This window comes from Equus asinus, chromosome 8 (assembly GCF_041296235.1).
Source record: "Equus asinus isolate D_3611 breed Donkey chromosome 8, EquAss-T2T_v2, whole genome shotgun sequence".
NCBI lineage: Eukaryota > Metazoa > Chordata > Mammalia > Perissodactyla > Equidae > Equus > Equus asinus.
In genome coordinates, this window is record NC_091797.1 from 77,346,361 (window position 1) to 77,360,731 (window position 14,371).

General features: G+C 44.3%; 2 protein-coding genes across 4 annotated transcripts in view; one reads left to right on the plus strand and one right to left on the minus strand.

The window, feature by feature from the left end:
- Window positions 1-14,371, plus strand: part of ATP2A2 (ATPase sarcoplasmic/endoplasmic reticulum Ca2+ transporting 2) — a 58,865-nt gene that overhangs the window by 42,117 nt on the left and 2,377 nt on the right. The window contains exons 12-20 of one of the 2 annotated variants that reach the window (XR_011505326.1): window positions 5,305-5,427; window positions 5,527-5,745; window positions 6,442-6,777; window positions 7,886-8,106; window positions 8,805-9,007; window positions 10,467-10,552; window positions 10,830-10,963; window positions 11,572-11,689; window positions 11,773-13,362. Coding sequence is in view for 1 of the 2 variants with exons in the window: in XM_044775900.2 (XP_044631835.1) it covers window positions 5,305-5,427; window positions 5,527-5,745; window positions 6,442-6,777; window positions 7,886-8,106; window positions 8,805-9,007; window positions 10,467-10,552; window positions 10,830-10,963; window positions 11,572-11,689; window positions 11,773-11,893 (1,561 nt within the window). In the remaining variant the exon portion in view is untranslated. The remainder of the gene's footprint in view (window positions 1-5,304; window positions 5,428-5,526; window positions 5,746-6,441; window positions 6,778-7,885; window positions 8,107-8,804; window positions 9,008-10,466; window positions 10,553-10,829; window positions 10,964-11,571; window positions 11,690-11,772; window positions 13,363-14,371) is intronic. The other variant, XM_044775900.2, reaches the window with a different exon arrangement.
- ANAPC7 (anaphase promoting complex subunit 7) overlaps window positions 1,889-14,371 on the minus strand; it is a 52,886-nt gene continuing 40,403 nt past the window's right edge. Inside the window, exons 12-13 of one of the 2 annotated variants that reach the window (XR_006531630.2) lie at window positions 4,121-4,161; window positions 1,889-1,960 (exon numbers count right to left, since the gene is read on the minus strand). The gene's annotated coding sequence lies outside the window, so the exon portion shown is untranslated. Of the gene's footprint in view, window positions 1,961-4,120; window positions 4,162-6,543; window positions 8,482-14,371 lie in introns of those variants that run through there. The other variant, XM_070516018.1, reaches the window with a different exon arrangement.

Below are 14,371 nucleotides of genomic sequence, written 5' to 3' on the forward strand. Positions count from 1 at the left end.
CTATTATGTTCCTTCTAATATGCTTTTCAGCTGTATAAGGAATGTTCACCAGAATAGACTGTATTGCTGATCCATGAAGCAAGACTCAGCAGAAGTACAAAGGGTTGAAATCATACAGAGAGTTGCTGTATAACCATCACAAAAGAATTAAACTAGAAATTGATAACAAAAAGATAACTAGCAAATTCCCCAAATATTTTGAAGTTAACACTCTTAAGCAATCCATGGGTGAAAGAAGAAACCACAGCGGAAATTAGAAAATATTTTGAACTAAACAATATTGAAAACACAACCATATGACAATTGGAGGATGTAGCTAAAAGCATCATTTCAAGGAAAATGTATAGCTGTAAGTGCACATACTATAAAAGAATGTTAAAAATCAATGATAAAAGCTTCCATCTGAAGAAAACAGAAAACCAGCACATTAAATACAAGTAGAAGGGAAATAGGCAAGATCAGAAACCTCTCATGAACTATTTTATACCAATAAATTAGACAACCTAGAAGAAACTGACAAATCCTTTCAGTCGCACGACTTTCTAAACTGACTCAAGAAAAATGGAATAATCCTATATCAAATTAATTGAATCTGTAATTAAAAATCTACCCCCACAAAAATTTACCAGGCCCAATTCTGCCAAACGCTTTAAGAAATAAATGCCAGTTTTACACAGACTACAAAGATTTAAGAAATATCTGTTTTACACAGTCTACAAGAAAGTGTAAAATGAAACCCTTCTCAATTCATTTGATGAGGCCTGCATAACCCTAATACCAAAACCTGATGTGGATGTGACAAGAAAAGGAAGTTACAAACTAATATCCTTCATAATAGAGATGTAAAGATTCCCAACATATTAGCAAATCAAGTCTAGTAATATATTAAAAGCATATATAGTAATATAACAAGCAGAATTGCCATGACTACAAGGCTAGCTTAACAAAGGTCAGTCAGTGTGGTGGCAGTGCAGGTGTGTCTGTTAGGTGTGAGAACACTGGACAAATGCGTGGCCCCTCAGTCCTTTCCCTCTGCCTGTCAGAGCCTTTGATTCCTGGGCTGAGCAAAGAGGCAGGCAGGAAAGGATGGACTAGTCTGTTGAAGAGATCCAGGTGCTGAAGGCTGAGCAGATGGCCGGTGTCTGCCAGCAGCTGTTGCAGATTGTCTTAACTCTGGTCTAGATTCCCCACACATGTGAGGCCACACAATCCAGTAGCATTTTATTACAAGACAGATGCATCATAGTGACCTGGGAGGGCAGCAGCTCCTTGACAGGGACCTCTTTCAGGCTGCTGAGCTCAGGTCCAGCTCACTGCTGACCAGCTTGTTTTTGGTCGTGGTGATGCTGGTTGAACGGACCTCAGTGATAACCTCCTTTTTTCTGGCCAGAGTGTGGTGAGTGAGTGCTTGGATGAGAAGCAGTGTAAGCAGTCTGCAAACAAGATGTTACAGTACATGAAGGTCAGGAGTGACAGGCAGCAGCAAGTGCAAGTAGAACGAGGGGTAGAGAAGAAGCATGAGGCCAAGAGGCAAGCTAAGGAAGCTCAAGAATGGGAACCACTGAAGCCAGAGAAGGTGCATTAAGAGACTGATTGTCCTCACAGCAGCCAAGCAGGAGGAGAAGAGATGTCAGAAAAAAGTCAGACCCCAAAGTCTGTCTGGTCCCACCCACTCCCAAGCTACCACCCCAGAAACACACCAGCCCCTCTGCACAGGGTGAACACCATACCATCTTCATGTAGTCCAGGGTCTACACAGCTATAAGAACCTAAAGTGGGTCTTCCAGACCAATTCCCAGAACCTCCTGCCTCAGAGCCTTAGAGCTTAGATGCCTACAGAATTGAGTTCTGCTGCACATAACCTCTTCTAGTGTCAGACCTACCTGTCATCACCGAATGGCTGCCAGTTGGTACTGGAGGTACCTCTTTATAGCACTTCTTTGTTCTCAGTTAGGGTTTTCTGGTGGAATAAGGAGAAATGGGAGGTAGAAATACAGCCTTTTCTAGGGGCTGCCCCAGTGGTGTAGCGTTAGGTTCGCACTCCACTTTGGTAGTCTGGGGTTTACCGGTGTGGATCCTGGGTGCAGATGTACGCACCGCTTGTCAAGCCATGCTGTGGTAGGCGTCCCACATATAAAGTAGAGGAAGATGGGCACGGATGTTAGCTCAGGGCCCGTCTTCCTCAGCAAAATGGATTGGCAGCAGGTGTTAGCTCAGGGCTAATCTTCAAAATATACATATATAGCCTTTTCTAGTTATTGCAAAAGCAAGGCTCATGTGTACTAGATGGTCAGCTATCACTACATTTAGGCTTTTATGTGTCACGGACCCTTTCTTTCATCCTTCCCTGGGAAACCATGGCAGATTAAGAGGCAGTGTGGTACTGGGGAGGAGGGTAGCATCACACTTGTCACATCCACCCTAAGGTTGGGGAGAGCACATCTATTTTCTTAAGGACTTTAGCTATATAAACTTTTTAGTGACCACACGAAATCTCAGGCTGTGAAAGGGATTTCAGGACTATCCAGTCCAGTCTGACACAGGCAGGGAAACTGAGGCTTTCAATGGCTTGGGTACAGTCTTGGTATAAGGCAGAGCCAGATGCCTGCCCCAGTACTTTTTCCTTCACCTTGTTTTGCCTCCTGTACGTTGTCCTGAGAAAACAAAAACTCACACCAGAATGGAGGATGTCTCAGCTGAAGTATAGAATCTTTCACAGTAGACCAGTTCATGCTACACAACTAGCAATCTCATAGCCACGAGGGTCTTGGGCAGCTCCCGTGGCATCCTGCCCCGACTTAGCAGCTTCCCTAAAACAGAAGTCCACGCCCCTTGTCTCCATTTTAGAGCCCTCCCCTATTGTCGGTAAGTCAGAGGCCGACCCTCGCAAAGCCACCTTGTCTGACAGCTCTATTGTTTGTTGGTGTGACAAAATCCTTCAGAGGCAACTTGAAGACTCAGCTTCACAGAGACTGAGGTTTAGAATTGTTTGATTCTAGACCTGTAACTACTCAATAGAGGGAGACAGGTAGCACTATGGAGTTTAAAAGGGGTGCGTTAACTGTAGTGATGACCACAAATAAGGATAGATTGTTCTCTTGTCTGCAGACTAAGCATTTTCTTGTTCCATGGCTGCCTTTGCCACAACAGCTGAGCAAAAGGATCAGAAATGACTGTCACGATGCTCATTCACTGAAAATTCCCAGATAAGGACTCATGCCAACCCTCCACCCCCTAGAAAGCAAGAACTTTTCATACTTCAGAGACAGAGGGCAGGACCCAGGGCTTTTTGTTTTGTTTTTCCTGAGGAAGATTAGCCCTGAGTTTATATCCACCACCGGTCCTCCTCTTTTTGCTGAGGAAGATTGGCCCTGAGCTAACATCTGTGCCCATCTTCCTCTCTTGTATATGTGGGACACCTACCACAGCGTGGCTTGAGGTACGATGCATAGATCCATGCCCAGGATCCAAAACAGCGGAGCCCCTGAACTTAACTGTTACGCCACCGGGCTGGCCCCAGGACTCAGCCTTGTAAGGCCTCAAGTCCTGTTTAGATAGGACTACCGCTCTTGACTGTCCTGAGAGTGGAATACACGGCTTTGTTCTTTTCTCCCCCTAGGATATATCTGGTGCCTAGGTCCACACCTTACTCAGAAACACTACACGTTCCTTCAGTCTGCTAGAGCCGTTGGTACAAATGCTTAATGGAAACTAAACATGTAAGAAAAACATGAGTCAGATAACGCAGAATTAATGGTGATTGTCCTTTTGCCACTTAAGTACGGCAGCTCTGGCTGAGAGGACAGCTATATAGTACACGCAGCCTGGCTGAGCAAACCCACAAACTTCAGTCCACTCATAACTGCCCACATTGGATGCTGGGGTTCTTTGGGATTTCTACAATTATCATTATATGTGTGTCTGAATAGGGGGCAAAAATGAGTGTAATTCACATAATTGAATAAAGGCAGCCATAAGATCATTTAAGTAGATGCAGAAAAGGCATCTGATAAAATTTAATCTCTGTTATGATAAAAACTCAGCAAACTTGTCTTCAAGCTAATGGTATGTTTACACAAAGCCTCTGTTAATATATGGCAGCACAAGAATTTCTACTTACCGTTTCTACTCAGTGTTGTGCTGACAGTCCTAGTCCATGCACTAGGAGAGAAAAAGAAATCAAAAATATAAAAATTGGGAAGGATAGAGTATATTTTGTAGGTAACATTGTATATACACAGACAATCCAGCAGAATCTAAATCTAAAAGTTAAATCTCAGTCCTTGTTTTACCTGAGCTGTCAGTTGATCCTGTCAGTCTCCCTCCTTGGCACATTGCTTCACTCATTCTCTTTCCCTCCCTGACCCTCCGCTGTCTCTGGCTGGATCTTCCACATCCCACCAGGGGTAGGAAGGCCCCAGGGGCCAGTCCCTGAACTTTTCTGTCTGCAGGTACTCTCATGACCTCTTCTGGTCTCATAATTTTAAGCATGTCAATGTGCTAAAGCCTAATACAGTAGCCATTAGGCACCTAAAGCTATTTACTTAAAATAACAGTTCCTCGAGTGGACTAGCCCCACTTCATTCAGGTGCTTACTAGCCACAGACGACCGATGCCTGAAGAGCACTGACAACGTTTCCGTCACTGTAGAAACTTCTTTGAGGCAGCAGTGCTCTGGACCACTTCAGTCCACCTCCAGGGCTGTTGCCCTGGCCCAAGTCACCATCATCTCTTGGATTATTTGTATTCAGTGGTGTTCTTGACCCCCTTCAGCTGATTCTTAACACAACTGCCAGAGCTTGAAATCTTCCACTGTCTTCTTCCCCTTCTCACTTGTTATAAAAGCCACTATGCCACCCCTGCCATTAGACCTCTCACCTGTCTCTGACTTGCAAACTTTGTTCCAGCCTGGAGGCTCCTTGACACCTGCCACGTCACACCAGCCTGCACTTCTCTCTGCTCACACTCCCATATCCTTCATGTTTTACTCAAGTGTTCTCTTTTTCTGACCACTTTATGTAAAACTGCAATCTTTTCATACACAAATTTTCTATCCCCCTTCCCTGCCTTACTTAAGACTGTTTTTTCTCCATGGCCCTTATTATAATCTACTTCTACATTCTCGTCTATCTTTTCCAAACTAGAGGGCAGGTTTCCTGAGGGCGAGGACTTGTTTTGTTCATTGTCCGTTGCTGTGTCCCCAGTGCCCATTACGTAACAGGTGCTTAGTGACTATTTGTTGAACAAGTGAAAAGTTTACAGAAATTGTTGTCCAATAGTGTTCCATTTATGTTTTCTTTATAGGTCATTAAACAGTTAATGAAAAAAGAATTTACTCTAGAGTTTTCACGTGATAGAAAATCAATGTCAGTTTATTGTACACCAAACAAACCGAGCCGGACATCGATGAGCAAAATGTTTGTGAAGGTGAGTACAGCAAATTGCCTTTGAGACGTTCTTACCAGGATTAGGGCCCTGGGTGAGCCAGTAAATACAATTATTGCTCTAAATCTGTAACGTTTTCAGGGTGCTCCCGAAGGTGTCATCGATAGGTGCACCCACATTCGAGTTGGAAGTACTAAAGTTCCTATGATCCCTGGAGTCAAACAGAAGATCATGTCTGTTATTCGGGAATGGGGGAGTGGCAGCGACACACTGCGATGCCTGGCTCTGGCCACTCATGACAACCCACTGAGAAGAGAAGAAATGAACCTGGAGGACTCTGCCAACTTTATTAAATATGAGGTTAGCTAATGAAAAGTTTATTCACCCACATCCTGCACGTTCATTGTGTTTAAACAGCACTCCTTCAGTAAAAGGTCAAATAAGTCTTGCTTTTGCCAAGAAAGAGGTGAGGTTATTTGTTTTTCTGCAAGCCGGATGGCACTACCTTTATAATTTAGGTTGCTGCTTCAAACATATATCGTTAACAATTTAATACAGATCTGTTACCCTCAAAGTAGATTAATCAATAGGTTTTACAATTGAGTTAAACTGTAAAACCTATTAAGATATTTTAAAATTTGGGAACATTTTTAAAATGTTCATTAGTTATTGAAGGTCAAAATATCCAAGTTGAGAGACTCCTTCTACTTTTCTGCTCATAGAATTCTTTCATATCAGGTACGTAACTTCCTGAAGTGCTGAATGAAAGGAACTAAGGTGGCCAATATCAAAATGCTCTTATTCCTCATGAAAATGATTTGGTAATAGAATGTAGTGATGTTTTTAATCGTTTCTGATTAATTAGAATTAATACTGTTCTTGATTGGATTTATATCAGTAGTGTGAATGTTAATCTTAGATAAGAGTCAAAGTTAGAGAACTTAGCATAAGAAAATGCAGAAACCTTTGTTCTCAATGTATAACCTCGCCCTTGTTCCACACCAGGGGAAAAACCAGAATTTCCTGTTTGAACATAAGGTGATTCTTTTTCTGTAGACCAATCTGACTTTCGTTGGCTGTGTGGGCATGCTGGACCCTCCAAGAATTGAAGTGGCCTCTTCTGTGAAGCTGTGCCGGCAAGCAGGCATCCGGGTCATCATGATCACGGGGGACAACAAGGGCACCGCTGTGGCCATCTGTCGCCGCATTGGCATCTTCAGGCAGGACGAGGATGTGACGTCAAAGGCTTTTACAGGTCGGGAGTTTGATGAGCTCAGTCCTTCAGCCCAGAGAGATGCCTGCTTGAATGCCCGCTGTTTTGCTCGAGTTGAACCTTCCCACAAGTCTAAAATTGTAGAGTTTCTTCAGTCTTTTGATGAGATTACAGCTATGGTGAGTGTCTTTGGACATGTACAGGTGACTCACACTACACACACACAGCAGATGCTAAATTTGACCATTAAATTTGTGGTCATAGCTCTCAACTTTGGAATTTCTAGATTTTTGTCATGATTTGAGCTATTTCTCTAGGATTCTGTTGGCCAGTAGTTCGCATGCTGGATGTTGCATGCAGTGGAGATTCTAGAGTAGTTTAAGATCTAGAAGTCCCTTCTGAATCAGTTACAGGAGAAATATTTGGTGGTGTCTAGTCTTTGTCTTGGTTAAAGTATGCATGTTTGTATCTCAAGTTTTATAAACACTGATTTAAGATATAACTAATTTGCACTCTGCCACCCCATCTTTGGATACCCCTACCTGAAATTAGATGTACTGGTAAAGCACTGTGTAAGAGCTGCCTGTTGATGGAGCCTTTTCGGTATTCTTCCCCTCACGTGATTTTTCACCCACACACGTTAACATTGTGTTATACTTCCTTTCTCTTACTTGTCTATAAAACTTTACTTTAAAAAAATTGAATTTTGTTGTTTGAAACCAGGTATTACAGGTCTCCTCCTCCCTTCCTCCTTCCTCTCCCTTCCCTTCTCTTCCCAGAGGGAACCACCATTCTGAATTTGATGTGGGGTGTTGAGTAAAGATATAAAAAACATACGTGGGAGTGATAGTTCACTATCTATAGAGAATATTTAGTATTTTTGCATATTTTTGACGTTTATAAATGGCGTATTGTAGTTTACATATTTTTGCAGTCTGTACCTGTTCTACTTGAGGGTTATCCACGTGGACACAAGTACTTCATCTTGACTGCCATATAGGTTTTTTGTTATAAAAAATAATACAAATGAATTTGAAGTCCCTTGGTTCTACTTCCCTCTGAAGTCTCTTTGGTAAGCTTATTGACAATTTTACATTTCCCAGGTAAAATGTGCTTTGTGCCACCAACTTATAAAAACAAAATTTCTCCTCTAACTCTTCTGCCCAGGGCCCCATTGGTCTCATTGGTTCCATTCATTTCCCTTGCTTCAAGATGGCCGAGCCTTTGTCCGGGATGTGTGTGTTAGTGGTCAGGTGTGTGTAAACCAGGCTTCGGGTTCCCTTTCAGACTGGGGATGGTGTGAATGATGCTCCTGCCCTGAAGAAATCCGAGATTGGCATTGCCATGGGCTCTGGCACTGCAGTGGCTAAAACCGCCTCCGAAATGGTCCTGGCTGATGACAACTTCTCCACCATTGTGGCTGCCGTCGAGGAGGGGCGGGCAATATACAACAACATGAAGCAGTTCATCCGCTACCTCATCTCGTCGAACGTGGGGGAAGTTGTCTGGTGGGTCCCTGTGATAGATCACTTGTATTCCTTTATCGAAAAATCAGGGCTTGTAATGACCAGTTTTCCACATTTGCTCTTCATATGGTAGCAGCGTTGGTCTTTGTGCACGAGTTGGGAGGGAGGGTCGGGCAAGACAAAGGAAGCCCTCGTGCAGCCCAATGGCGCAGCAGTTGGGTGCACACGTTCCACTTCAGCGGCCCAGGGTTTGCCAGTTCGGATCCCAGGTGCAGACATGGCACCGCTTGGCAAGCTGTGATGTGGCAGGCGTCCCACATATAAAGTAGAGGAAGATGGACATGAATGTTAACTCAGGGCCAGTCTTCCTCAGCAAAAAGAGGAGGATTGGCAGCAGTTAGCTCAGGGCTAATCTTCCTGGAAAAAAAAAAAAAGAAAGCCCTTGAGAAGGTAGGGGTACTTCCGGCCTTCAGGAGGGCTCTCTGCACTGCCCCAGAGTACAAAGGACGCCCTTTAACAGAGAGATGAGTAACTACATAAAGGAGCAAAATTCTTGACCTTCTCAAAGTTAACTTTAATTTGAAATTGGTTATAATAGATGTTTTATGATTGCCCAAAAAAACTTATTTCAAGCAATCATTGCTGTCCATTGATTTTTATGGAGGAGGAGAGGGTGGTGGTCCTATTTAAATAGTGGTCAAAAATAATTGGGGTCTTTCTCTTTCCTTGGGTGGAAACAGTATTTTCCTGACAGCAGCCCTTGGATTTCCTGAGGCTTTAATTCCTGTCCAGCTGCTCTGGGTCAATCTGGTGACAGATGGCCTGCCTGCCACGGCGCTGGGGTTCAACCCTCCTGATCTAGACATCATGAACAAACCACCCCGGAACCCGAAGGAACCACTGATCAGTGGGTGGCTCTTTTTCCGTTACCTGGCTATTGGCTGTGAGTACAGTTTGTTATATTGTCAATTTTTAAACAAAACTTTGTGAGCCCAAATTTTGTAAAATCATCCCTAAAAAGCACATTCTTCTATTCTCCTGTTAGGGTAGCAAAAAATGGAGGCTGCCTTCTTGCAATTTAATGAAGTGTATACCCAGTTTACAGTGAAGTTAGTCCTTATCCTTGGGCATTTGTGAGTGAGGCTCTCAGGTTTAACCTGTGGGCATAGGGGTTACAGGGGCATCTCAGGTGATATAATATCAACAGAATATAAAACTAAGTCCCCCTTTCCCTAAGTGAAAGACGGGATTTTGTGTGTTTATGGGCAATTGTTGATAAATGCGTGGAGGCCCTGCCACAGGTCAGGTTCTTCTCCATACGTCATCTCTGTGGACCTCATCTTCCCGTGCCGCTTCTCTTCCCCATGTCACAGATTAGGAAAGTGAGGCCCAGAGAGGTTAAATGACGTTCCTAGGGAACCATAGGAAGGTTTTAAGACATTCACTTGACTTCAAATTCAAAAAGCACACTATGGCGTAAAGTAGGAAGGCCCTTAGCCGGTCAACTCCCCTCAGCGTTAACTGTTTCTCATGTGCCCTTCCAGAGATACTCTAGCACGTAGAGTTTGTGTGTATTCTCGCAAGCGACGGCTGCTATACACACCTGTGTGCTCAACCCCATATTTGTATTTCTCCCTATTTGTTGGGTGATTCCATGTGAGCACATGTACAGCTGCCTCCTCTCCCTGTGCACCAGCTGCCTACTGCTCCGTTGTCATTGCTGGGTGAGGGGGTGTGTGTGCTTGTGTCTTTTGGTGGAGGCTACCACATTGGGCCATTCTTATTCTCAAGTCGTGTGTTCTCCACTACCCCTTGTTGCTTCTTTGTAATAAACTTGATGGATTCACAGACACTGGTTGGGGGGTGCCCAGAATCAGCTTCAGGCATTGCCATGTTGCTCCCTGTTCTGTACTAACTGCTCTAATGGTGTTTTCGTATAAAGGTTCTGCCAGGGCTTTGATGGGTCAAATAAATTAGCGTATAACTGGTAGCATCAGTGTACCTAAAAATTATGGATGGTGTGATCTGCTCCTCCATCACAGCATGGCCTTATGTGGAGGACACATACCTGCAGCCTTAATGTATTGGCTGCTGGTTAGAGAAGGGCATGGCTAGTATAAAGGTCCGACCAATTCCAGTAGGTACTTTTTCTCACAAATTCTGGAGGAAAAGTTCCCCGGTTCTTCTGTACCACAGACACCCCTCTCCCTTGCAGAGACCCTCCATCTGGCTGCTTTGGCTGATGCGAGGGAGCAGTTGCTAGTGGCAGCACAGGCTCCAGTTTCTCCCAACACACCGTGTCTTTCATCTCTGTCCTGGGGATTGGCCCACAAGGCAGCACCTGCAGTGGACGCTGTAGGCTGCCAGCCCCACGTGCATCAGCGTCGGCATGTCTGTTCCAGGTTACGTCGGCGCTGCTACTGTGGGTGCTGCTGCATGGTGGTTCATTGCTGCTGACGGTGGTCCAAGAGTGTCCTTCTACCAGCTGGTATGTAGCCACCTTTCTTTCTATACCTTAGAGGCAAAGCATTGTAAGCCCTCACAAACAAGGTTGTCCTTGAGCTTTCTGTGGTTTGAGGGTTGTGTTTGTCAGATAATCTTAAGGCTTGAACAATAAGCAGTTGCATTTAAGATTATTCTGAAGGATCAGGGCTTCTCTGGGAAATGGGGTGAGATCTTGTGTGTGTGGGCTTCATGTGGAATTGTTGTGCGGTCTTTGGAAATGTACTTGGCTGATCAGGAACTTGACTGGGCTTTTATTGCAGAGTCATTTCCTACAGTGTAAAGAGGACAACCCAGACTTTGAAGGAGTGGATTGTGCAGTCTTTGAATCTCCGTACCCGATGACAATGGCACTCTCTGTTCTAGTAACCATAGAGATGTGTAATGCCCTCAACAGGTCAGTGAGTCTTCTTGGCAGGCTGGGGCAACAGCTCTGACAAGCAGGGTGCTAGGGGATTGTGTGTGTCATGGTTGATTGAAGATCACAGGAAAGCTCTTCCCTTCCAAAAAGAAAGAGCAAGTAGCACTGGTTTTAAAAGCTTACGTCGTCACCACCTCCAGGAAGTAGTGGGAGTGCTTAGCCACACGTTCCTTAAGAGACAGTGGAAGCCAAAAATAGGGACTTCACTACTTTAGTGTGCCAGTGCCCACAGGGAAGGAACTCTTGCCCTTTAGCATTGAGACAAATGGTATCACCCAATTAAGCCAGTGACAAAAATGGAAATTTCAAAATAGCCTGAGTGTCAAAGGCAATTGAGAGCAGCTTAAGGCCCAGTGAAATGAAATCTGCTGTGCCAAAGCCTAAATTTAAAATGGGAAGTTTGTCCTACATCTGAACATTCTTCCTTAACTTTGCCCCAGTAGAAATATTAGTAGAATTAGGTCAGTGGGCAATGCTAGGTTAGCCGCTGCCTTATTGAAGCATAGTTCTGAACAGTCTCACTTGTGACATATGCCTTTGCCTTTTTCACAGGTATGTTTCATGTACCTCTCCTTGTTTTGCAGCTTGTCTGAAAACCAGTCCCTGCTGAGGATGCCCCCTTGGGAGAATATCTGGCTTGTGGGCTCCATCTGCCTGTCCATGTCGCTCCACTTCTTAATCCTCTATGTGGAACCCTTGCCTGTAAGTGATGTTGGGGCCTGGGCCGGGCCCTGGCTGCCTCTCCAGCAAGGCTGGGAGCTTGACGAGGCTTCTTTGTGTTTCAGCTTATCTTCCAGATCACACCACTGAATTTGACCCAGTGGCTGATGGTGCTGAAAATCTCCTTGCCTGTGATTCTAATGGATGAGACGCTCAAGTTTGTGGCCCGCAACTACTTGGAACCTGGTAAAGAGTGTGTGCAGCCTGCCACCAAATCCTGCTCGTTCTCGGCATGCACCGATGGGATTTCCTGGCCGTTTGTGCTGCTCATAATGCCCCTGGTGATCTGGGTCTATAGCACAGACACTAACTTTAGTGACATGTTTTGGTCTTGACTGACAGTTTTACATAAAGAAGATGTTTAACTTAATCAATTAATTTTTTATTGTTTAAAGCAACTGTCTACTTCTGCTGAATTTTCACATGAACATATTGGCTGGTGAAGGTTTCATACTCTAGATTTTGTTTCGCTTTTTCTGACTCCAGTGGGGCAAGATTTTCCTTTTTTATACACATAATTAAAGTGTCCATTGACATGTACAGAGAACTAACACTATTTTATGCAAATATTTTTTTGTAGATGAAAAAAGCATGTACAGTGTTCTGTTTAATACTCATCCTTGTATAAAAAAAATAGTTGAGCCAGCAGACATTGTCAGCAAATTAATTGGCAGCAGATTTTAGGAAATGAATGTGTGTGGTTTTTTCTAAAACTAAATAGCATGTATTGTGTCTTTTGCATGATCATCTGGATTTAATCTGAGATCACAGTCTAATTTTTATTCATAAGCCAATTTTTCTGCACTGAGCAGAGTACTGCTACCTCAGTCAGTATTTTTTGGTTTGCCACTCCCCTCGCCCACCTCGGCCCTCACTCACCCCCACCCCCACCCCCACCCCGGTCCCGCTCGGCTGCTGCTCCTGTAGGGTTTCGATGGTTCTGTTTACATCAGTCTTAACAAGAGGTATGCCTGTTCTCGCTTGTGCAGAAAACATTGTTCCAGATTCAATCGACTGGGCTCATGTCCCCTCACATAGTTTTTAAGGTTATTTATTTAAATGTCTAATGTATTTTATTGTAACAGACATTGTTTTGCCAACATCGCCTATTTCAGTGGCACTTCACAATCTAGTTTAAAAAGAAAAATAAAACATTTTAAATGGACAGAACAATAACTGTCTTGTTTTTAACTCTTAAGTGGCTTAGCTTGAACTCTGTATTGGATGTGTCCAACTTTCTCTTAATTTGTTAGCTCAGAACTTTAGTTTTACTTTGCTTCAGGGGAAGAAGGATCCTGTTCTGCTGCATAGGTAGTTGTAGGAATTTTATTTTTTAATGTATAGGCAGTAATTGTCGTCTGTGATACATTTTGTGCAAGTTTCTGCTGGCCTGTTTTAGCCTGGTGTAGAGAACATAAGGGGCAAGCGTGTGTGTTTGTATGTGCGTGTGTTTTGTAAAATCTGTAAATAGCACATGACCAAATGAACATATTGTATAGAACTATTTTTATTTGAATGTGGCACTAACCACCACCATTGTTACTATGATAAATGTTTGCGCATGTTCGACATCAGTCTTACCGACAGTGTATGAGTCATTAACAGTCCTAACTGTGGTGTTTTCCTCCAATGCCTTCCAACATCCATCAACTAACGTGAGTATTCCCTGGAATTTGGATGCTTTAGCCTAAAGGTGACTGCCACCAAGTGAGTTAGCTGTATGACACTAAGGAATAAGCCCCTTGTGTCACAAACTGCGGTCTTCTGTGACTGTCCCAGAGAGCAACAGGCACACAATGCATGGCACCTGTACACACAGGGACCAGGTTAGCCGACCCCGGGTGTGATACCCGGAGACTCCACACTCTGCCAGGACAGTGGCACAGCCAGATGTCAGGGAGGACCTGAGGGAAGAGAAACTCATTCTGTTTTGGTCAGACTGACAGGCTGAGGGGCTGTCCCGCGCTAGTGCCAAGATGAAGAGTCACAAAACTTCCTGTGGTTCTTTTGATCTGTTAGCTGCAAGAACGCATCCCAGAATCTCGCTACCTGGTTCATTAAAAAGCAAAAAGCTAGTGAAAGCAAGTAACCAAACCAGTGAACTCATGCACCCATAGGTTCATCTTAAATAGGCCACCTTTCTGTACCTTCTGGGTCATATCCTTTGCGGCTGAGGCTTGTCTTCTCTCTCCAGGGTACAGGAAAGCACAGTTATGAGGACATGGCTCTGCTCAGCCAGCAGACAGCCAGCCTAGTCATTAGCCAGGGTGAAGGAGGCCTAGGCACTTTCTTCCTTGTATTCAGTGGGCTGGCAGCTCCCTCCCTGTGAGGCCGAGTGTTCTTGCGAAGGCATTTGGGCCCTGCTTACTGGGCCAGCCAGAAGATGTGATATAAATGCTTGGAATTTGGGGGGAAAGTTAATGGGTCTCAAGCAGGACAAGGTGCTGCCAAGTTCAGAGGTCTTGAGTGTAAAGGGAGGGCAGTGAAACATGGAGACTGACTCTAAATGCAGAGTCCTGGCCTGGCTCACCGAGGCCTCTCTCAGAGGAAGGGAGGTTGGTTTGCTTGGCAGAGAATGGGGGATAGGTTTTGTCAGTTTTAGTATCATGAGGCACAAAAAGAAATGGGTTGAGTGGATCAAATGCAAGGAGTGCGTCTTGGCTG